This window comes from Notechis scutatus, chromosome 5 (genome assembly GCF_049901735.1).
Source record: "Notechis scutatus isolate UNSWTSFEM ecotype Mainland chromosome 5, rNotScu1.2, whole genome shotgun sequence".
NCBI classification, from domain to species: Eukaryota; Metazoa; Chordata; class Lepidosauria; order Squamata; family Elapidae; genus Notechis; species Notechis scutatus.
Genome location: NC_142013.1, coordinates 34,427,359 through 34,452,740, shown reverse-complemented (window position 1 = coordinate 34,452,740; position 25,382 = coordinate 34,427,359). Strand labels below are relative to the sequence as shown.

Genomic DNA, 25,382 nt, shown 5'->3' with positions numbered 1-25,382 from the left:
AATGAAGCACAGACAAGACTCTTATAGACTATACTTAACAGCTAAATTGAAGAATACTGCATTACTGACATACCAATAGCATTGCTAACATAAACAATAATAACCCAGTCACTCTTTCATGTAGCACTGAATGTTTAGTGGCCATTAAAGTATACATTATTAGACAATTGGCCCATCCCCCAAACTGAATCCCTGAAGACATTCATATTACACTGAAAGCAAGTTGAACTACAGATATATAGGTTTCCAGTACATTTGTTAACTGAAGTCTTAGAAGAACAATCATTACAAAATTGAAGATACTAAAACTGCATCATTGTCTGTGGCAGAGAGATTTTTATTATAGCAAGTGCCGGATAAATAGATACAAAGAAAAAGAACCTGGAAATGAAAAGTCCTATGCCAGGGTTCCCATCTTCAAATCGTTAAAGCAACCCTGGATTGTTTATTTTTCAGCCTCATCCAGCTGCTTTATAAGTTGTTTCCAATGAGGGCCTAAAGGCACATATTTATCTAATTCATGTAGCAAATGAGAATACCATAAAAATACAGAGCAATACAAAATCAACCTAGTCCTTATCAGAATTCTGTGTGAATATGCGTACAGTTCTAATTTCGTACCTTAACTTCAGGCCAATGGAGCATCCTTGCATTACTTTTGTATTTCCTACTTTTGGTATTGTTAAATTACAGTAAATTATATAAGCACAAGTATGTATATAAATCCATAGCTGTGTTAAGAGTAATGACAATATAAAGGTTAGCTGCCATGTACATGGATATCAACATTTAAAAAGATTCTTTACTGTCCACATAAAACAATGGGAAGAGCATTTTTCTGAGTTTTACAATTTTCCCTCAAAAAGATTTTTAAATATATATATAATGATTATACAATTATATACAATTTATGAGTAATTGGACTCTAGTAAACTCAATTTTTAGCTGAGTAAAAATAAGCAAATTTAGAATTGATATACTAATACATCAATTTTATCCTGTTTGTTTTCCCCTTGTTTTCCCTTTATGCAGATAATTGTATCTTAATTAAGAATGCCTAGAACTAAATAAGTCAGAATACATCTTTTACTGTAGCAACATGAATATGAGTGAGACATATAATTCTAAAGTTTGTATGGAACTGAGGTTATTCTACTAGGCCACAGTGTGGTCAAGTAATCTAAAGTTGGCAATCATAAAATAAATCAATTTCTGGAAAATGAACCCATGTTGAAGACGGCATGCTTTTTTCTGACAAATCTAACTGGTACAAATTAAGAAAATAAATGTTCATTATATCATAATTTTGCCTTATATTTTCTGCAGATAATTCCAGGAATGTTAAGTTTTAATCCAACAGCAATCAATAATAAAACTGAAACTCTACGCATTTCTATCATTCAAGTTCTTTTTAAAAACACATTTATTTTGGTTTCAGAATCCATGCTTTCAAATTTACCTTTGTCAGTTATCTGTTTATGGTTTAGCTAATGCCATCCAGAAAAGTGCATATCACTGAGATTACTTAGTGGAAAAACAGATCATTGCTCTGAAAGCCTTTATAACTTCAAGGCAAATTTGTGAAAATCTATAAAACTCTGTAATGTAGCTGGTTTTATTATTTATACAACCTATGCGCTCCATTTAGTAGATATGAATGATTGTCCAAATCACTAACAGAAAATATGCATCCTTCTAATAATTCTGATCCTGGATTAAATAATATACCTACTTGTTAAGTGTAATCAAGGTAAGTCCAATTCTGGCATCTATATGGACAAATGCTCACAATTTCAATCTTATCCTTGGAACAAATCCTTATTTATTCCAAAGATACCCTTGTAATAACCTTCATCCCACCCTACAGTTAGGCTTATAGCTAGAGAAGACATGTTAGAAAGCAGCAAAAAAAAAAGAAGAAGAAAAATCTCTTAATATCTTTTTCAACTAACATATTTTATTAAAAGGCATGAGATTTCATGACTTGTAGTTTTCACAATATCTAAAAAGGATAAACTAAGGCGATATAGAAAAACCTTATTCTATGTGTTTTAAAAGTTAAAGAGCCAAAAATTAAGTTTGCTTTAGTAATTAAGGCACCAGACTAGAAATCAGAGATTATGAGTTTTAGGCATGAAAGTCTCCTTTGGTGACCTTTGGGTCAATCACTCTCTCTCAAGTCCAATTCATCTCATCTAGTTGTTTTATGGAGAAAATAGGATAACAGATAGATAATAGATAATCAGAGTTGGAAGGGATCTTGTAGGTCATCTAGTCCAACCTCCCACCCAAGCGAGAGACCCTACACCATTTCTGACAAATGGTAGTCCGATCTCTTCTTGAAAGTCTCAAGTGATGGCGCTCCCACAACTTCCGAGGGCAAGCTGTTCCATTGGTTGATTGTTCTCATGTCAGAAAGTTTCTCCTTATTTCCAGGTTAAATCTCTCCTTGTTCAGTTTCCATCCATTATTCCTTGTCTGGCCTACAAGCACTTTAGAAAATAGTTTGACCCCTTCCTCCCTGTGGTAGCCCCTCAAATATTGGAAGACCGCTATCATGTCTCCCCTGGTCCTTCTCTTTACTAGACTAGCCAAGCCCAGTTCCTGCAACCGTTCGTTGTATGTTTTAGCCTCCAGTCCCCTAATCATCCTGGTAGGAGAAGGAAGTAGTATTAGATATGTTCTCCATCTTGAATTATTTATAAAAACAATAAAGGCAGGATAGTAAACAAACACAAAACAAGCCAACAAACAAACAGTTGTTTTCTGGAAAGTTTTGTTAATTATTAAAACTATGTGTTTTTTATTCTAGGCATGAAGACTTAGAGTACTGTTGTAAGATTTCAGATAAAACCTCTGCCTATGGCTGAATAGCTTTGGTAGCTACTATTTTTCCCCATTAATCTGAGTTATGAGATCATGAATGTTATGCTTAGACTTTATAATAATTATGTGCAATCTATGAGTAGTGGACCACATATCTTTATCTTCCCAAAGAGTTATCATTATTGCACAACTGGAAATGATATAGGAACTAACTGAAGAGCTGTCAGGGGAGGTGCCATTTTTAAAAAAGGTGGAAAAGAGAAGCCCACTAATTATCAAGTACCGATCTCTAAATATATGTTAGAGCAGGTAATAAATCAGGCTAGTATATATATCCTGAAAACAATTGTTAATGAACTTTGGCAGGGTAACTGTTCTAATAGGCAAAGGGAATACCGTGAATATAATTCACCTTAATTTCAGCAAATCTTCTGACAAAAATAATTCATGCAACATTCTCACTGATGAGTTGTAGCACAACTGGCTAGTTAACTGCTCTGAGAGTTAGTTACTGCTTTACATCAATATATCTTGAGGTAAATATTATTTAAGATTTAATTAATGATATGGATAATTACACTGATGGGCTCATTATCAGATTTGAGGATGATAAAAATTGGGAGACCTGGCCAACTTCCAGAATGACAAAACTAAACTAGTTTAATCTGGACAAATTGGCAGACTGGACGGACAGGATCAAGATGTCATTTAATAAGGATCAAAGATGTGAGGTATTACATTTAGGGAGAAACATGTAGGAGACACGTACAAAGGGAATCATGATATGTAAGTATTAAATTATTAAAGGAACTGACAGTAAGATGAACACAAGCCAGCAGTGAGAAAAGCTGTCAGAAGAGCTAATCCAGTTTGGGGCTGCATTAGAAGTAACATTATATCAAAGGAATAATGACATTAAGTCATTATTCCTTTCCATTTAGAATTGGTGCATGCATACCTGAAGTACTGGGCCACCATATTTCCAGATGAATATTTACAATTTTGAGAAATTTCAGAACATGCCAACAAAGATGATATAGGAATCTGAGCACATATGCTTTAGGAACAGCTGAAATTATTTCTCCATGTCCCTTCATATACCTAACAGAATGAAGGTGGGATTATTTTCGGTTTTTTCTCATGGAATAATCTCAACATGGAATAATCTTTTCTGAAACTCTCCATTGATGTTTTATTCATTTCTTCTTCATATCCATGACCAAACACCATTTCTTCACAGAACAACTGTGGATCAGACTACCTGTAGTGGTAGATTTTACATTTCATTTTTCATCTATGGGGTGATCTAAAGTAGGATAAATGGTTTGACTTTTAACAGGACTGTGTTCTGCTAGGGGTGATAATTTTTTTACTACATTCATTCAAATGGAGAGAATATAATGTAAAAAAAACCTGACAGCTAAGAGAGGTTGAAAAAATAGTATGAATATAGACAAAATTTAGACATGCTAATAACATACCTAAATCAACAATATGTTAATGACATATCTAATCAACTGCTACAGAACTAAGTCACATAAATTCCTTGCTATTCAAACAGCCTTTACACTTACCATCACCTCACCAGATTAGCAGAGCCTTTCTACCCATCCTTAATTTCGTCTCCTAGAATTTGCAAAAATATATTATGTCAATATCTTCTGCGGTTTCATTAAAATCCAATTATAAATTAGCAATTTCTAATACACTTTAACAATCCTTCAAAAATACTAAATATTAATGTATATTATGTTAAAATTTGCAGGTACAACACTATTTTGGGGATTTATAGTATAAAGGAAATTGATTTAAAACCATAGACAATGCAGACAAAAAACAATGAAACTAATGGATAATTTATGATAAATGTCAATGTTATAAAAACCCAAACTCAAATTATGCAGTAAGTAAGTATGAACTGATAGGGTTAGGGTTCTGTATTACTGTTTAAAACGTTATTACAAATGTATAAGGATCCAAAGGTAAGCCTGTTTTATATTACAGGTTGTATGCATTTTGAGTCTCTGTCCCTATATGCTTGCAAAGAGAAGGCACCCATAGGCATTTGACCAGCCAGTTTAGGCTGTGCCAGCTTAGGACCCTAGCCAGCTTTTTCCATTTTGGTGGTGCAGGAACTGCATGAGAAAGTTTATTTATTTATTTAGTGTACTGCCTATCATATGTAGACTAACATTATATATTAACATTTCACCTAGATTAGTAAAACACAATAAAATGTACATGTTAAAAAAGATCTATGTTCAAATACAAATGTCTAGCCCATCTAACCACTGAAGCACATTATTGTTTATATTTTAAAAAATCAGATACTGCAACAATGTATCCCTTCAGATACAGCCGGTCAAGATGTGATATAGTTTGATGTGGGACACAGCAGTCACGCTGAATGGATGAGACTATGCCCCATTTATATGGAGAGACCCAGCAGACCAACAAGTTAATTGGCCTTAACAAAAAGATGGAGCTCTTGTATTGATTAGTGTTTCACTGTGAGGAAGTTTGATTAAAAATAGGGCACTACAAAGGGCGCTTGGTCAGTGGCTGCAGAGCCACCTTTTACTCTGCCCATTGCCACTTGACTGTGGGTCCTTATCCAGGAGGAAACATGCTGAAGCTGTTGGCCATCTAATCACCCCGTTGCCAAGTAGGAATAAATGTTCTGCTTGAGTTGGGGCTACATGCAAGAGTGTCCTTGAGGAAGCCCTATCCTTCATTGCTTCTTCCATTTCCAATGCTCATATTGGACCAGGGATGCACTCCTTGCAATATGCTTACCTGGAGACCCGCTTTTTCCCCACACCAACCCCTTTCCTCCCAAACAAACCACCACTATCCAAGTCTTCCAACCAAAACACCCTATGTCTCTGCCCCAATCAATACTTGTCTTTGGCACCTCCCTGCCCTATCCTCCTCCCATTTGCCAACAGCAGTCCTAATAGAGTAATTAAAGATGAAGTGATCAGAACAGCAACTGCTGGCGCTAGAGCTGTGCTTTCAATATGATTACTCTCTTCTTATTCCTTTCCCTTCAAATAAATGTAAATACCAGTTTTGTTAATTATCCAGCAATGGGATGAGCATTCCAAAGAGATGTTAGGAGGCAACCAAAAATACAGTTGCAGTCATGTGATTTTCTATCTAGTAACTGTTTTGCTTAGGGACTAATTGTGGTCACTAAATGTTACCTGTAATACAACTTAATTTCTTCTTCTAGACTCATGTGAATTATTGCCTTAAGTTATTTGTAAAAATAATAAAGGCATGACATGAATAAGTAAATGAAAATAAATAAAATGATCAGAAGACACATTGTACAAGATGCAAAGGAAAGAGGAAGACGTGGGCTACTAGATTTTAAATTAAGGAGTCCTTGGTGATATCTGAGCTTGCTTATTGTCTTGCAGTTTCATTATCCTAATTCGGTAACACATCAGTGCTAGCAAGGAATGCTTGTTTGCTGTCAGTGTATCATCTGGTGACTTGCCCGTCTGTGTAGATGGGGGCAGTCTTAGAGATTCTTTGATTGAGATGTTTACTGATGGCGCTTTGGCAGTTTTTGATTGGGGTATTGTGTACTTGATTGTTGGTCTGAAGTTATCTTGGAGTTAATCTATGCTGATCTGGTGCCAATTACTGGTGGAGAGGTTCTGGAGTCTTTTTGTTCTCTTTTGGGTTGGTTATCTTTTTTCCATAGTTTATAGATGTTAATATCTATTGATGACTGATTTGTCAGAGTGTCAGGCTTCTAGAAATTCCCTAGCATTTTTGGACTTGGCCTGGTCTAGGATTATCACATTTTCTCAATTGAAACTATGATTAAATATGTCTATATGTTGTGAAATTAAAGAATTTCATCCTATGTTTTGACTGCCAGTTGGTGTTCATGGATGTGTTCTGTCAGTTTTCTGCCTGCTTGTCCTACATAGTGATTGTTGCAGTTCTTACACTGTATGTTGTAGATGACTCCTATATTTTCTTCTGGGGTTGCTAGTTCTTTTGGTTTGTTTAGGATGTTTTGAAATATTTTAGTTGGTTGTGTGCTACACTGATTCATCAAGTATATCTCGGAAATGACCAACAGACTACAACTGGAATCACTGTGTGCAACTCTTTTTAGGGTTAGTGTTGGTTATGCTGTATTGGGCTGAGCAGTCATTGACTTTTTGATGACGTTGCGTGGCTATCTATTTTGTTGGAATGTGTTGCATAGATGCTCCATTTCCTTTGTCTGCTGTTCCAGGTGTGCATTTTTGCAGTGTGTTTGGGCTCGTTTAAATAAAGTCCTTGCACAGCTTCTCTTTTGAGAGGTTGGGTTGTTGCTTTAGTAGTGGAGCAGCTGGTTAGTATGGGTGGTTTTTTTGGTAGACTTGTATTTCTAGTTTGCCATTGTGTCTCTGATGATCAGGATGTCCAGGAAGGGTAGCAAATTGTTTTCTTCTATAATAAACTGGATTCCTTTAAAAAATGTTATTAATGGTTCTGTGGTTGTTCTCTAACTGATCCTTTTTTGTTATGGTGAAGGTGTCATCTATATACCTGATCCATAGTTTTGGTTGTATCTGTGGAAGTTCTATCGCTTCTAGATGTTGCATGACAACTCCGCTCTAAGTCCTGAAAGCAGTGATCTCATAGGTGTCCCTTTAATTTGTTGGTAAATTTGGCCATCAAATTGGAAGTATGTAGTTAAGCAGAGGTTTATGAGATCCACAGTTCCTGGTGTTTTGATCTTTGTGTATTCCATTAAGTCAAGTGTACTGTGAAACAATGCAGTCATGGATTCTTTGGCTAATTCTGGATCTATAGATGTGAACAGGGCTGTGACATCAAATGAGACCATGATTTTAAACTGTATTTTAGAGGTGTGGTAGCTTAGTGGCTTAATGACACTGGAATGGTTTCTGTTCCGGCAGTTCGAGTCCTAGCACTGCATGTCACGGGGAGCGCCCATCACTCACTCATCTTTGAAAGTTTAAAAGCATGTTCTTTGTGAGTAGATAAAATAGATACCACTTCAGTGGGGCAGACAAACTGATGCTCTGCGCAAGCAGTCAGATTCCTGTCCTCTGTACTTTCTCATTTGCAATGGCTGTTTGCGAGGTGGCTCCGGGGTGGGAGGATGCCTTGGATGACATTGCAGGAAGACCTGCTTTTTTTCTTTCTGGTGTGAAGCCGGCTCACCCTAATGTGGCGCACTATGGGAAGGATTTTTTTTCTAAAGCAGAATTGACACCTTGGCAACCAAACTATTACTCTGTAATTGCATTGTAGTCTTCTGGCTAATGTAACAATGCCATACAACACCAATAACAACAACAAAACAACAACAATAATCATCTTGTGGGACTTTTGAATACAGATGGATAGTCATTTAGAACACAACACACCAGATATCACAGTTGTCGAAAACCGAAGCGTACAATTTATTGATATTGCTGTACCAGGAGACACCAGACTCGGAAAAAAAAGAACTAGAAAGAAATCATGAAATATTGTAACCTGGCCATCGAAACTACGCCATTATGGATGAAACAGGTGACAGAGGTACCCATTTTTATCAGGGCACTTAGCAACATGTCCAAGAATTTTACAAAATACATTAAGAAATTACAGCTTCCTGCAATAACACCAAGCAGAATTGCAAAAAAACTGCACTATTTGGAACAGCATACATTTTAAGAAGATACTTGGTCAATACCTAGGATGCTGGCAGCAACCTGTATCAACCATCAGTGCAGTCAATAATATTTGTGATACATTTTTAAATGTTCAGTTGACTGAGTTTCATGTTTAATGAATAAAAGTATTATAGTAATAATAACAACTGTATTTTGCTGTTTTCTTTTTGGTTTAAATGAAACAATGCTTGTTAAGAAATAAGAAACTTTTAGAAAGTAATGCTATGAGGTTTGGCATGGTTACTTACGATATGACAAGTTTAAAGCAGATTTTGAAAAATAATATTAGGAATGAAATAGTACACATATATAGTAGAGAAAAAACCCCAGCCTATGTACCAAAATATTTTTACTGGCATCAGTCCAAGAAGTGTTTTATAGAAAAGAAGCAGGCAATGACAAATGATTAACATATAAATATTTACTAGTAGAGAGCCTGTTTGGTGTTGGTTAAAGTGTGGCCTAGAAACCACGAGACCATGAGCTCAGTCCCACCTTAGGCATGAAAGTCAGATGGGTGACTTTGGCCCAGCCACTCTCTCTCAGTCCAACCCCACCTCACAGGGTGGTTGTGAGGAAAAAGAGGAGGGAGTATTATAAAGTAATAAAGTAATAATGTTGAGATAGAAATGAAATAAATCAAATAAATCAATAAACAACAATGGGGATTTTAGGATGAAATCAAGAGGATAGTTACAGAAGGATTTAGATTTCAATGGTTCTCACATGCAGAATTAAAAGAAAGATTTAATATAAATAAAAGTATTCCAGAAATATAATATGATAAAATAGATATGAATGAATAAGATATGAAACAGGAAGAGCATGTTAAGAATGTATGATAAAATGATCAAGAATTTTGATTATAATATTCTTCTTTCTTCTACACCTACAGTGTAATTCCACAGTAGGTTTAAGGAGCTGCAGATAGGTGCTACTTGTGTGTCCTCCCCTGCCAACACTCTTGGGTACCTTCTGCCTTAAAATCCAAAGCATGGTAAGTTGTTATTAGTACTTTGTAGTAAAAGTATAATATGCATTTAATATAATTAGGACTTTACATGGAAAAACATCACAATAGAATTGTAATTTCACTTGTGACAGATCTCATGATAAAGTTCTTAAAGTCATAGTTATGAAATAATTAATCTGTACTAAATGAACACATTAAATTGTAAAATTACTGATGTTGAATACTATGATAGGGAAGAACACAACTGATACCCAACTGTGTATTTGACAGATGCTTGGAGGACACAATTTGCTACCAGTCATCACATAAGTTCATTTGCAAAGTATATTAAAGCATTTGATTTCTACAAGTTGAAAGTGAACAACAGGTAGTGAGTCATTTCCTCTTTGTCCCCCACCCCCTTTTTTCTCTCTCTAGGACACTCAATATCTTGCAGCTGTTTTGGACAGGATATCAAACTGGATAAACTACTAGTGTAACTCTGTATACTAATTCTTTATTATATTACTTTCTTAATTTCTGTTGGATTCCTAAGTTCTACTTAACACCTCACACCATTTATTACTTGTCTCTAGCAAATAGCTGATGCTACGTATTAAAAAATTCTTCAGTTTGCAATATATTTAATTTTGAATACTAGTTTTGTAACAAGAACCATTCATATATAAATTGTATGTGTGAGTCCAGCAAAGCATTCTTAAAGGGAAAGAATTCAATGTGACAATTTCATATGTACATATGAGCAGAAAAAACACTAATTAACAGACATGCATGTGAGAAGGAAATATCAATTAACGTTTGTAATTTAAAACATATCCTTTTGTTTATGCCATATAATTATGCAAAACTGTAAGAATGGATACAACAATTTATCAAATTATGTATCTGCGTACATATTATTGCACTTATCTACTCCCTGTCAAAACCATTTCTTTCTTTCTTTCTTCCTTTAGATATTACCCAGATATGTTTTCATAAGTATGACATTTTTATCTGATTGGACAATACTGTGCAATAATGATTAATAATAATTTATTTAATCAGTATTTAACCTTACAATAATTTGGATGTATTAAGCCTGTGAACTTCATGGGAATTTTCAAATAATACCACAGACAATACTGCTACCCTACAAAAAGATCTTGACTATGTATCTGAATGGTCAAACAAATGGCAACTTCAAATCTCAACAAATAAATGCTCTGTCTTACATATTGGCAAAAAAAATCAGAAAATAAAATACAAGCTGAATAGTCAAGATCTTGTTGATGACCCAAGCTCTGTAAAGGACCTTGGAATACTCACCTCTAATGATCTAAGTGCTAGAGCCCACTGCAACTACATAGCCAAAAAGGCATTAAGAGTTGTTAACCTAATCCTACGTAGCTTTTTCTCTGGTAATATCACACTACTAACCAGAGCATACAAAACATTTGCTAGACCAATACTCGAATACAGTTCATCAGTCTGGAACCCTCATTATGTATCTGATATTAGCACAATTGAGAAAGTCCAGAAATATTTCACAAGAAGAGTTCTCCACTCTTCTACTCGTTGTAGAATACCTTATGCCACCAGACTTGAAATTCTAGAACTAGAAAACCTTGAATTACGCCATCTTCGGTCTGACTTAAGCATGGTATATAAAATCATACATTGCAATGTCCTACCTGTCAATGAATACTTCAGCTTCAACCATAACAACACAAGAGCACACAATAGATACAAACTCAAAGTAAACCGCACCAAACTTGATTGCAGGAAATACGACTTCAGCAATAGAGTGGTCAATGTCTGGAATACTCTACCCGACTCTGTAGTTTCTTCCCCAAACCCCAAAAACTTTAACCTTAGACTGTCTATTGACCTCACCCCTTTCCTAAGAGGTCTGTAGGGGGCATGCATAAGCGCACCAACGTGCCTACCGTCCCTGTCCTATTGTTTCTCTTATTCTTTTATTTTTCTTATATGTACCCATTTCATGTATTCACAACTATGTATACACTTATACTTATTATCTTGTAAACAATTGGCAAATCAAATAAATAAAAATAAATAAATAAATAAATAAATAAAATAAGCTGTCTGATGTCTGTTTATCTTTTTTTTGCATGATGCTCTGGTAGATGTCACAATTAAATATGCATTAAACTGACTTCCCATTTATTAAATATATTTCATCTATATACTATTTAAAATTGCGATTCCTGTCATCTTTAACTAAGTGAAGGGCAAAATTTTTTGAACCAAGTTTAAAAATGGGCTAACCTACAAAATGAAACAAAAATCTGGAACTTCCATGGAATTGAAATTTGGAAATGTTTATAACACAATTTATGACATAAACTTTATCATAACACAAAATGTCATAAATATTTCTTGTGTTGAAATTTGACTGTGCTACACAGTTCAACATGGGCTATTTTTAAGGCAGATACATTTCTGAATGTAAAGTTAGTTCTCAACTTACAACAGTTTACTTAATGTCCATTCAAAGATACAACCACACTGAAAAAAGTGACTTATGACCATTTTTAATGCTTAGGAACGTTGCAGCATGCCCATAATCACCTGATTCACATTTGGATCAGAGGAAGGATTCAGCTGGTTTAGACCGGTTCAGGCGAACCAGTTCTTAAATTTTTGCACGGCACTGGTTGGCCCCACCCACCCCACCCTGCCCAGTCACTCCTTATCTTGCCTCGCCTGCCTTGGCCGTGGCATAGCAGCTGCTGCCCTTTGGCTCCCTTGCTCGCTACCTCACTTGCCTCAACCACCTGCCCCTGCAGCCCAGCCCACATGCCTGCCTTTGCCCCAGCCTCCCATGTGGCCCAGCTCCCTGCCGTGCACCATTCTCTGCTGCCTCCTACATGATCCAGATACGTCACCCTGCCTGCCTGTTTACCGGTGTGAATGGCCTGCTGCCGCCTCTTTGCTGGCCCAAACTGCCACCTCTGCCAGCACGAATGGCCTTTCACTGCCATTGCCATCTCTTTGCCAGCATGAATAGCCTGCCACAACCATCTCTGTGCAAACCACTGCCACCTCCACCTCTTTGCCAACCCAAACCGTCACCTCTTTGCCGGCCTGAACTGAGGTGGCAGGCCGTTCGCGCTGGCAAAGAGGCAGCGACTGCAGATTGTTCGCACTAGTAAAGCAGCAGCGGCAGTAGGCTGTTCACACTGGCAAAGAAGTGGCAGCAGGCCAGTTTCTTGGGGCGAAGTTGTTCCCAGTTGCATCAACAAAGGCCAGAAATAGCTGCCCGCTGTTTCCTGCTGTAAAATTCTTTTTAAAAACCCTGTTGGGCAGCAAGGGCCAGCAAGAATTGGGTGTCGGAGAATCACCATTGCTGTTGTTGCACAAAGGCTCTGGTCATTGCCACTGCCGCTTTGGCCCACCTGCGCCGCCCTACCTTGCCATGAGTGCCATCGAATTGGCCACCCCCAGTCACATGACCACCCCCAGCCACATTAAGAACCAGTTGTTAAATTAGTTGAATCCCACCACTGATTTAGATGCTTGACCATTGACTCACGATTATGATGGTTGCCCTGTCCCTGAGTCATATGATCATCTTTTACAACAAGCAAAACAAATGGAGAAACCAGATTCACTCAACCATGTTACTAATTTAACAACTGCAGTGATTTACTTATCAAATGTGGCAAGAAAAGTCATAAAATGGGGCAAACGCACTTAACAAAGTTCTCACTTAGCAACATAAATTTTGGGCTTAATTGTGGTCATAAGTTGAGGACAACCTGTATTACAAGGGCAATACATTAGAAGCTCTGTCATTTTTTAAGGCATTGTGGAATCTGATAAGGAAATATCTTTGAAACAATAACCCAACAGGTCTTTATTTGCTTCCTTTGCTCTTCATAATTTGTGTTTGTTTTTTATGATAAGCGTGTGTATATATAAAAAAAGAAACTTCTATTTTTTTCTAGTAGGAATTGTTCCAGAAAAAAATAATTAAAAATTATTAAACATGCTGAAGGATAAAAAATTGGCTCAATATTGTAAAAGGGTTTTTGCAGACTATATCCAAAAGAAGCCATAGCCACCCTGTAGGGGTGGTGAAGTAAAGAGGGGCTCCTCCCTGACTTGGAAAATCTCCCCCATCCGAAGGAACAGCAACAGTCAACATGGCTGCCACGAAACCAGAGACAGCCAGAACATCTAAGAAAGTGCAGGAGTGAAGAGAGCAGTGAACAGAGATTGTTGCTGGGTGAGATGTTTCCCCTTTTACTTAAAAATTAACCATCCCACTTTTATCGCTACTGTGACAGGAGTTGAAGGAATATCTGTGGAAACGAGAAGATTTCTTAATGAGATAACCTTGGTGTTCCAAAATTTTATGAACTTATTTGAAGGTATGGATCAGAAAATAGAAAACACTTTGCAAAGAACAAGGAATAAAGATGGGCAGATATCTGGGAGAATTGGCAGCACAAGTTTGTACTGGGAGAAATGTTTAGACTGAACAAGAAAGATAGAGAGGAAGATCGAGATAAAGATGAGGAGTGTGGGAGGCAAATTAAAAAATAGATAAGAATTGAAGCACTAGAGAGAAGAGATGATTGATAGATAGAACTGCCTTAAAACATTAAAGTAGCCTGATGTAAGCTGAAGGAGGCAGAAACAAAATTAGACAGGGAAAATATTAGAACATAATTTTTTATAAAATGAATAAAAATAGATAGAAAGATTAGAAGTTCATAGTGGTCAGGCACCTTTTTTTAGTGTATATTTAAATAATACAATGAGGATCACTTAAAGTGGATAAATGTGATAGAGTTATTAACATCATTAGTGTGAAATGGATAAATATGAATGATACTCAGAACTAACTTTGTCTATACACAATAGAGAAAAGTTTATTATTAACAATGTTAGCGTGAATTGGATCAATATGAATGATACCCAGTTAAATTTGTTCATATATAATAGAGAAATGTTTAAATCTAACAAGAAAGATATAGATGAAGATAGAGACTAAGATGGGGAGTTAGGCATTTTTGTTTGCTTATATCTGAATAGTATAATGAGGATTACTTAAATTTGATAATGTGATAGAGCTCACTAATATTGTTATTGTGAATTGGATTAATATGAATGTTACCTGTTCACATACAATATGGATGTATATCTTAAAAAATAATAAAAATATATTTAAAAAATACCATAAGGGGATATAATTCTTTTATTATCATTAATAAAGATGAATGAATAATTGTCTATCTTTAGTCTCAATTTGCCCAATAAAATGAGGTTTGCTATAGGTACAAGTATGTAGAATTTATATTTGTTGACCATTTCTGCAGCTATTGCTTGAAAAATAAATGTAAAGTTGCCTACTGATAACTTTAAACCAGTGTTGATCATTCAGCTTTACAGATAAAAAATAGAAATATCCATTCTTTGAATATAGCCATCATGTTGCTGATTGCAACATTATAATTAATAGTATAATAAAAATAACATGCCTATTTGTTCTAAGAACTTAACTGGAATGGAACTGGAACATGTGGTGCTTGCTTCAATTTTATATATAAAGCAGATGACAGCTTTTGGAATTCTTATTTCCCAAATTCCACTTTGATATTTTGTAAAGTGTTAACAAGCTAAGCCCTTTGATTGCTAACAGAAATCAAACAATGAAATGTTGTCCATTAATTATGAATATTATTTTTCTATATGAGTGTAATCTTATTTTATTTAACATGTTCCATTAATATATTTTGCAGTGCAGCAAAACCAAATTGTCAATGTTATTTCCAGTCAAGGCTACTTTACACCTAACATATTGGACTTCATAGCAAAAATGAAAAGTCTTCACTTTCGAAGAATACAATGGTTTGTTCACTTAAAATGAATGATAGGAATTTATTAGCTTGATCTAAAGGAATCTCTAGTTCCATGAGTGTTAATGTAACAGAAATAGTGGCAAGTTTAAAACTTAGGGAGACTTGATCAGAAGAAAGAGAAACTCAGGTAAAAAACAAGAGTAGAACACAAATGCAAGGCCGCCCATCAAAGGGCTTCGATGCCTATACATTAATACTCAAAGTATAGGGAAGAAATAGTCCTAATACATGAGAACAGGTATAATATTATTGCCATTATTGAAACTTGGTGGGATAGAATTCACAACTGGAATATACTGCTAGAAATATATAAATTAAAAAAACAACTACCAGACCCAACAAAAGAAGAGGGGGAGCTGTATTATGAGTAAACTAAACCTTTATAGAAATACATAACATCATGGATGAAAGCTTTCTCAAATGCATTTGAGTGAAAACGAGAGGGGAAAAAACAACATTACTATACATACATAATATGGGCCACCCAATCAAGCAAAGGTAACTGATGAAACTTTTGCTACCAAAAGCAGCACTGTATAAAACAGAACAGGAATGCAGATGAAAGTAGGAAAGAAACTGCTAAGAAAACATTCATCCACTCTAGATAATTTCAAATTACCAGGACAAGGAGGTTTATATCCCAGAGTTCTGAAGCAGCTTGCAGACGTGTCCTCAGAACCACTGAACAAATCTTTCGCAGCTCCTGAACATGGGGAAACTGCCAAAGGACTGGAAAATAGTTGATGTGGTTCCAATCTACAAAAAAGGGAAAAAGTGGATCTAGGACACTACAGACCAATCAGCTTGACATTTGTATCTGGGAAAATCTTGGAAAAGATAACCAAGTATTGGATTTATAAACATTTAAAAATGAAGGAAGTGATTGCCAAGAAGCCAATATGGGTTTGTTAAAATAGATCATGCCAGACGATAAAGTGACTAAATAAGCAGATAAGGGAAACACTGTTATATATATTCAGGTTTCAGTAAAGCATTTGACACAGTAGACCACAGCCTACTTCTTAGTAAGAAAGACCAATGAGAATATACATAACATCACCAGATGGATTCACAATTGGCTGTCCAATTGCATAAGCATGTAGTCTTTAATGGAACCACAACTACATGGAGGAAAGCATGCAATGGGGTGTTATGAAATTCTGTTTTAGGGCCAGTGATCTTCAATATCTTCCTAAATGATATAGATTTAGCTGAGGGAATGAAAGGGAAACTTATTAAATTTGCAGACAATATTAAGTTGGGGGAACTGCTAACACTTTGGAGGATAGATTCAAGATTCAGAAGGATCTTGCGCATTAGATCATAGCAAATAAGATACAGGATAGTAACGAGAAAAGCAAGGTCAAATGCGCAGGTATAGATGGTTCATAGCTCAACAGTACTAACTGTGAGAGGGGTCTAGTTGAACATCATTTAAGTATCACTGAGCAGTATGCTGCAGCTGCCAAAAAAGCTAATGCAGATGGGTGACATAGACATTTAATTAATAAATAAGGTGCTTTTAAATGATTTGAGCCCAATTTCATTACCTTTTTCCAGGGGTGGGATACGACAGGGTTAACTACCGGTTCAGGATTTACTAGCTTCCCTGCAGGCTGCGAGCCGCGCGCTTGTAAATCATCATCAGCAGTTGCCTGCAGAGAAGCAGCCTTTGAAACAGCCCTCTTTTCTTGCTTTTCTAACTGCAGCTGTGCCTCGTTTGGCAGCTGAAGTTGAAAAATCAGGAAATAAAAATCAGGTAAAAGCCCAGGTGGGTGGGTGGGCAAAAACATCAGCAGACTGCTGCTCTTCAGAGCTACCAGTTCTACAGAGGTGGGCAGAACCGGTAGAAACCCATCCCTGCCTTTTTCCCATGGTTGTTAAGTAAATAATTGAGACTGTTAAGTGAATCCCATGAATATTAAAAATTTCAGGTTTCTCCTATTGGCTTTGCTTGTTGGAAGCTGATTGGGTAGACTGAAAATAATGAACTTGTGGTAGTCACTATAAATGTATTTGTGAGAACTTCTCCCACCCTGTGTGAGAACTTTGCATAAGTTACTTTATTCAGTACCATCAAAATTTCAAATAGATACAAAATGAATTATAGTAAGACAGCTTTTGTGGTGTGTTTTGAAATAAGAAATCCGTTATCTATTCATTTAAGCCACAAGGCAGTTGGGTCATTCCATCTAGCAGAATAGCCAATCCTAACTGTTGAATCATGTTAAAACAATGCAGGAGTTTGGGATTCTAAATGATATTAGAAAAACAATGCTGCAGTACTTTACTGAGAAAGCAAAAAGACCATTACAGATTGTACTGTATTCTTTTTCTGTTAATATTTTTTTTTTGGTTGAGGTGGAAGGGTTTGTCCAATGAAATAATGAGGATAGGTACTGATAGTTATTTTATCTTTTTCAATTGCAGATAATATTCTTTGCTGTATACTTGCTGTGTCATTTGTGAAAAATAATTTGATATATATATAAAAATAAAACTTATTACCAGTATGGTAATCTTTAAATATTGTTATCTTGTATAATTAGTGTACAGACAAAAAGGTAGTGAAAAGGAATGATTGTTATTTGCATTTTTATTGATTTTTATAAATTTAATAAACAATATTAACTTGATTAGTTAACTGCCTTATAATATCATGATGTCTAATTGACTGGCTAGTACCTGCATGTCTTCTGGAGCTGGAAGAGCCATAAGATCTTTCCTTTCCTATTCTCCTTGACCCACTCTGAGATTACTCATCTGGATTTGGGAGGGTCTAACCCATATATAGTGCAGATATTCCTGTATACAATGCCAGGTATTTAATTGTGCCATTCAGTGTATGCTTTTGCTACCTGAAAAAGGTAAAAGTTAAAAGGTTTTAATCAAGAGACTCACTTCACTAATTTCACCCATATGAACATGTACATATAAAGTCACTTTTTAGTTTATATTTTGGGTTATAGTTTAATTTACATTTGGAATTCTTTCTTTAATATTTACTAGCCTTTATTAGATTTTAAATTTGCTTTTGTTTAAACGCATGTATTAAATGTTAAAGCTTTAACATTTCTTATTTTTTGTAACGGTATTATTTTATTTACTTTTTTATGATCCTGCAATCCCTTAATTCAGGGTAGAGTCCAGGTGACTGGATAGAGCTGAGTGTTTACTGTCTGGATGCCCTTCCTGATGCCAGTTCACAGCAGATATTTTTTCTTTGCGCTCTAGTAGAGAACTACACCTGCCACTACCTAGGATTAAATTGTCAACCTTCTGAATGGGAGGTGAACATATTCACCACTAGGCCACCACCCCACTCAAATATTTCTAGAATATTTACCACAAATTAGGGTAAGTTAATTAGTAGAGTCAATCAAACAATATAAATCAGCAACCTTTATTGTACTTAGAAACTTAACTTCTTGATCAATTGAGGAAAACAAAAAAAGGCGTATGAATATTTGATAACAGTGCATATGAAAAAGAATTTAAATATTGTATTACTTATATAATTAAGACATACAATAAATGCATGCAACTGATTAATAGTTGAGAGAAGATATCTAAAATAAAATGCTTCTTCGTGTAGAGATAGTCCTTGACTTGCAACAGTTTGTTTAGTAACTTTTCGAAGTTGCAATGGTAACTTGTTACAAGGCAATCTTTTAACATGACAAGTTTCTGTGTATTTTATTAATTTTTTAAAAAGTACATCGAAAGAAATAATGAGAAAATTCTAGTAGGAAGTTTCACAGATCTATATGCACTTTGGCTGCCCACAAGGAGCATCTTATCTTCCCTTGAGCTATACAATTCAATAATAGTTTGAGATTCAAAGTTCATTTGCACAACATATAAATGAACCAAGGTAATATATTTGACACAATACTCTCTAACTCAAATATCAGTTTTATTATTTGACACTGTGTCTTCTGCCTATAGTTTAGTTCCCAAACAATTTATTTTTCAAACTGGCATGAATGGATGCTATAATTAAGAAGTTTAGGCTATAGCTTTAGTTTTGTTCTCAAACTTCAGGTATATATAAGAATCCATCTCCCGGCTATTAATGACTGTCTTATAATTTCAGATCTATGGGGTTTTTGTTTATGCAGTAAGTATTTTATTTAGCCTTTATCTATTATCCTTGTAAACTGTCCAGAATCACATATGGGAAGCAGGACAAGATATAAATTAATTAAACAAATTAATAAAATAAACAAAATTAAATGAATAAATGAAATAGTTCTATGTTCTCTTAACTGTTTTGTTGGAACAATGGTACTCTTGTTTAACTTAAAGACCTTTTTTCTTAGTTTCACAGACTGCACATTTAAAAGCAGGATCCATTTTGATTTCTCCATAGTGAATCTTTGGACTTCCTTCAAATAGTATTTAAAATAGCATGATTATACTTACATGAATATGGCCAAAATACAATGTATAATATAATGAAATACAATTACAAAAATTTTGATTAACAATGTTGTCCCTGTGCTCCTACAATGGTATGACTGTCAGAGAAATGATGTAATTATTAACACATTACAATTTACTAGTAAACATAATTAATAAGGTTAATTACATAATCCAGACAATTTAGCAGAGTATTAAATTTGCAGTACCATTTTACAACACCTCTGGAACTTGCCCTCTGTTCTTAGGATATTACCTTCCACAAATTCAATGGAATTCAATGTGAAAAAAGTAAGGTTCTACATTTAGGCAAGAAAAACCAAATGTACAGGTATAGTATAGGTGGTACCTCGCTCAATAGTATTAACTGTGACAGGGATCTTGGAGTCCTAGTGCATAATCATTTAAATATGAGTCAGCAATGTGCTGCAGCTGCCAAAAAAAGCCAACACAGTTCTAGGTTTCATTAACAGAGGAATAGAATCAAGATTGTGTGAAGTGTTAATATCATTTTATAATGCCTTGGTAAGACCACACTTGGAATGCTGCATCCAGTTTAGGTTACCACGATGTAAAAAAAAAGATGTTGAGACTAGAAAGAGCGCAGAGAAAAGCAACAAAGATGATTAGGAGCCTGGAGGCTAAAACACACAAAGAACTGTTGCTGGAATTGAGTATGTTTAGTTTAATGAAAAGAAGGAATAGGGGAGACATGATAGCAGTCTTCCAATATCTCAGGGGCTTCCCCAAAGAAGAGGGAGTCAAGCTATTCTCCAAAGCACCTGAGGGCAGGACAAGAAACAATGGATGAAAACTAATCAAGGAGAGAAGCAACCTAGAAATAAGAAAAAATTCCCAACAGTTAGAACAAGTAATCAGTGGAACAACTTGCCTCCAGAAGTTGTGAATTATCCAATGCTGGAAGTTTTTAAGAAGAGATTGGACAACCATTTCTCTGAAATGGTATAGAGTTTCCTTCCTAAGCAGAGAAGACCTCCAAGGTCCCTTCCAATTCTGTTATTCGAATTATGAATGTTTGAATTAGAAATCTACTAATAATTATAGTAGCCCACAAAAGTCTATTTCACTTAGTTTCTGACTCTTGGCTCTATTAAATAATTTTGGGAGGAGCTAAATTCAACAATATCCAAATATGGCAAAATATACAACTGAATGTTCCTTTTTGTTTGACATGCATGGAACAAAACTTTCCTATCATGTTATTCCTGAACATACATTAAATACAAAATCACATGATCATGGCAATTTATGGTATTTACATAATGGTATCACTTCATAAGTCACTGCTGAAGCTGTGACTTTAAGATAATTAATTATCACAGTTTTAGTGCAACATATCTATCATTTATGGGAGAAGATTCAGACAAAAATGTAGACTATGACATCCAAAACTGCTAAGTGAGGAGTCAGTAAATTAAGGTTCCATTGTAGAAAAAAACAACTAGAGAACTGGATGTAATCATTCAACTTTCTAAATCTTAGTGTTAATATTAAAAGATTTGTGATGAAAATAAGCAAGAAATACCCTTTTCTCTATTAATATGAACAATTATTGCTATAAACAATACTTCTAAAGTCAAGAACATAGAATCAAGTATTTGTTTGAAAGCATTGGGATGAAACATGATATGTAAACATTATAGTAGTCTTTCAAATATAAACGGAAATGCAACTAGGATTTTGCAAATATAGGTCATCCTCACTTAATGAACCTAATTTAGCTTGGTCACTAAGTGAAGTGGGTTTTGTTTAACAGAAATGTGACATGACCATCCCATTTAGCAACGGTAGTTCTAGCAGTTCCTGTTGCGGTTGTTAAACAAATCCTGTGGGCCATTAGGCAGGGACCCATGTTGATCCAAACCATTTGTAACTTGATCCCTACCAGCTTGAAGTCTTGGTTCTTCTAAAGCAAGAGACTGCCTCCCATTCAAATCTCCCCACTCACCTATCTCTCGTCCTCCCCTTTTGGCTGCTCTGCAAAACCTGAAGGGATGGCTGTTCCCCTGGTATCATCGCCTTTCTCCCTGTCCTCTTCAACATGATTGCTGTGTCCTTTTCCCCTTCATTGGATTTACCATCAACATGAAATTATGCCTGAAACCCTGCAACATGTCAAGCAGCCCCACTGCATCAACAAGATCCTGAGCCAAAGTGGGCCAGGAAGCTCTGAACTATGGCATGCCAAGCAAGCACGAAGCATGGATAGCAAGCAGTGCATGAGCTGCAGTGTGGCAAGAAGTGCCTGCTTAGGAGCCCATCTCTTCCCAGGCACCATCAATTGCTTACTGAATGAGAAGTGTCTTGCATTGCTCGCCTAGGTTGATCTTGTCCATTACTCCGCCACTACAAACCATTTTTGCAAAACCCACACCTCCTAGAATGGCACTCATGCCCTGGGCTTGATATCACCAGCCAGCAGGATGTTTCCATGGTGCCTCCCCCAAATGTAGCCAGGATAGCGAGCCCAGTGGAGGGAAAGCAGACAAAAATGACAATGAAAGTTAGCTGGAGGGAGGACCAGTCACAAATACAGGTATGCTTGAATTGTTATCACATGCCTGTATGGACACTGCAACGATTGTAAGTTTGAGGACTGGTCACACATTCATTTTTCAGTGGTATCGTAACTTTGAATAGTTGCTGAGGGAATGGATGTTAAGTGAGGACTACCTATACCAGGGTATTTTGGTAGGATTAAAAAAAAATAAACACTAGACCTCATGATTTTGAGAAAATAATAATAGAAGATCTTATGCTTTCTGTGCTTCATAATCTATAGTGTATAGCATAAGCATAAATAATAACTCTGGGAGCATGGTCACTGAATTAAAAGCTCAAATTACCTACAAGTTTGTTTACTTGTTTCTTTGGGTTAGAATAAAATAAAAATCAGAACATATTTCAGAGCTATACTGGAAAATCCTAACCAAAAGGACTTTATAATTATTTTTGAACATGTGCAAAATAGTATGAAAACATTGGTCTGCATAAATATAAACCAAAAGTTAAAATTAATTCAGATGTGTATTTCATTTTCCCAAACAGATTGTTGTTATTGAAATTGAGCTGCATTAATGAACAGGAATCCTAATATTCATCAGAATCACTTACATTTTATGTTAAATTGAAGATAATGCTTTTATTTCTAGCCAGTCAGATTAATTTGAAATAAATAATTCTGTCCATCCCCTACTACATATTAGAAGTATTTATTGACAAAAACAGGCCATGAATAAATAACTAAGTGTATTCATAGTAAAACAAAAATATGTCCTTTCCTACAAAAAAATTCATCAAGATTTAATTACAATTTATATTCAGAAAATATAATTCAGAAAAATAACACACTTACTGTAGAACTAATGTTAATATCTGCCCTCTAGAACATAGTTTTTCCAGAGGTAAAGTTTGACAAAGTGACTAAATTAGCAGACCAATGCAATGCTGTGGACACAGTATATTAGAGTTCAGCAAGGCACTTGACAAAGTAGACCACAACTTACTTCTTGGTAAGCTAGTAAAATGTGAGATAGACAGCATCACCATCAGATGAATTTTTTACTGGCTGACAAACTGTATTCAACAAGCAGTCATTAATGGGACTACATCTACAAGGAGGGAAATAAGCACTGGGGTAGCACAAGATTCCGTCTTAGGCCCAGTATCTTTAATATCTTCATAAATGACTTAAATGAGAGAATAGAAGGGAAACTCATCAAATTTGCTGATGACACTAAGCTGGCAGGAATAGCCAACATTCTAGAAGACAAGCTCAGGATCCAAAAATATCTTGACAGATTTGAACAATGGGTCCTATCCAACAAAATGAAATTTAATGTGGAGCAAAGCAAAGTTTTACACCTGGGCAGGAAAAGTTAAAGGTACAAATACAAATTAGGCAAAACCTGGTTCAAAAACAGTAATTGAGAAAGGGACCTTGGAGTCCTAGTAGACAATCACTTAAACATGAGTCAGCAGTTTGTGGCAGCAGCCAAAAAAGCTAATACTAGCTTGGTTGTATAAACAGAGGCATAGGATCAAAATCACATGGAATATTAGTACTACTTTATAAATCCTTAGTAAGACTATACCTGGAATATTGCATCCAGTTTTGTTCACCATATTACAAAAAAGATGTTGGAAAAAGTACAAAGAAAATAAGACGATTAAAGGCCTGCAGACTAAAACATATGAAGAACAGTTGCAGAATTTGGGTTTGGCTAGTCTAGAGAACAGATTGACTACGGGGGATAAGATAGCAGCATGCCAGTATTTGAGAGGTTGTTGCAAAGAGGAGGGGGTCAATTGATTTTCCAAAGCATCTAAGGGCAGGTCAAGAGACAATGGATGGAAATTAATCAAGGAAAGAAAAAAACGGGAATGAAGGAAAAACTTCCTAACAGTGAGGACGTTTAACCAGTGGAACAGCTTGCCTTCAGAAGTTATGAGTGTTTCATCACGGGAGGTTTTTTTAAAAAAAGAGGCTGGATAGTCACATTTCTGAAATGGTATAGGGTCTGCTGCTTAAGCAGGGGGCTAGACTAGAAGACCCCCCCATCCCTTCCAGCTCTAGTCTGATTGATTAACCTTTATAAAATGTGTGGTTTCTTTTAGTAAGACTGGGATCCCCTGGACCCTGTGTGCTGGTTGTACTTTATGTAACGTTTCCTCTAGGGATTTATTTCACTTATTTTTAATGTTTAAATGGGTTTGTAAAGTGGTTCAATTCCTAGTTTTATTCTGTACTGCCCAGTTACTCTGTATGAGATGGGTAGCCATATAAATTTGACTAAATAGACAAATAAAACATATATGTGTATTAGGTATTAAACTTTTGAAGCTGAATATAGATTCATAAAATGACCACGATGGCAGATGTGTCAATCTCTAAAATGGTTACCAAAGTGGGAACTTCCAGTAACAAAACACCCATCTACCAGGATGTAACAGTCTCACAGGTTACAAATGCAATGTTGTGGGCCCCAAGACATTTCTTCAGATAGATATTATGCTTGATGACACTGATTTCCCTTGTAGTATGCTACAAAGCTTCCACATTTTTAAAAGTTACTTTTAAAAAGTTTAAGCAAATCTGTAGGCATTGGGGAAAATGTCTGAATGAATAATTGTTGCCTATTTCTATACTACATTATTAGTTAGGATAAGAGCAAGCTAGGATTTGCAATTTAATGTTACACTTATTCATTTTCTGAATCTGACATTTAATCACTATCAGAAATTTAAACTTTTTTCAGATCTTTATTTTTATAATTTTATCAAAACTGAAAACTGAAGTTTTATCTATATTGAGACATAAGCCCCAACTTTGCTATCCTTTTCACACATTTTTAAATTTTATTTAAATGAAAATACTACTGAATATTTTATAACTTATTTTTTTTTTATTTTTCTTTACTAAATGGTAGAAAAAGAAAGAATTTTGTTTTCCAATAGAAATTTATTACAAAATAGCTATATTTGACATATAGAAAATTATCTTAAATTAACCTCAATATATATTTACTTCAAGGGAACATCTTCTATCTAACAGCAATTGTCTTTTGCCTGAAA

General features: G+C 35.4%; 1 protein-coding gene across 29 annotated transcripts in view; it reads right to left on the bottom strand.

Annotated features, from left to right (window-relative positions):
* BBX (BBX high mobility group box domain containing) overlaps window positions 1-25,382 on the bottom strand; it is a 119,286-nt gene that overhangs the window by 68,642 nt on the left and 25,262 nt on the right. For 14 of the 29 annotated variants that reach the window (XM_087966508.1, XM_087966512.1, XM_087966502.1 and 11 more), the window contains one exon: window positions 4,401-4,452. The exons of 12 other annotated variants lie outside the window; for them this stretch is intronic. In XM_087966508.1, coding sequence (XP_087822634.1) covers window positions 4,401-4,403 — 3 coding nt within the window. In that variant the 5' untranslated portion in view covers window positions 4,404-4,452. Of the gene's footprint in view, window positions 1-4,400; window positions 4,453-18,050; window positions 18,224-25,382 lie in introns of all 29 variants that reach the window. 3 more of the 29 variants (XM_087966509.1, XM_087966514.1, XM_087966510.1) reach the window with 1 other exon arrangement.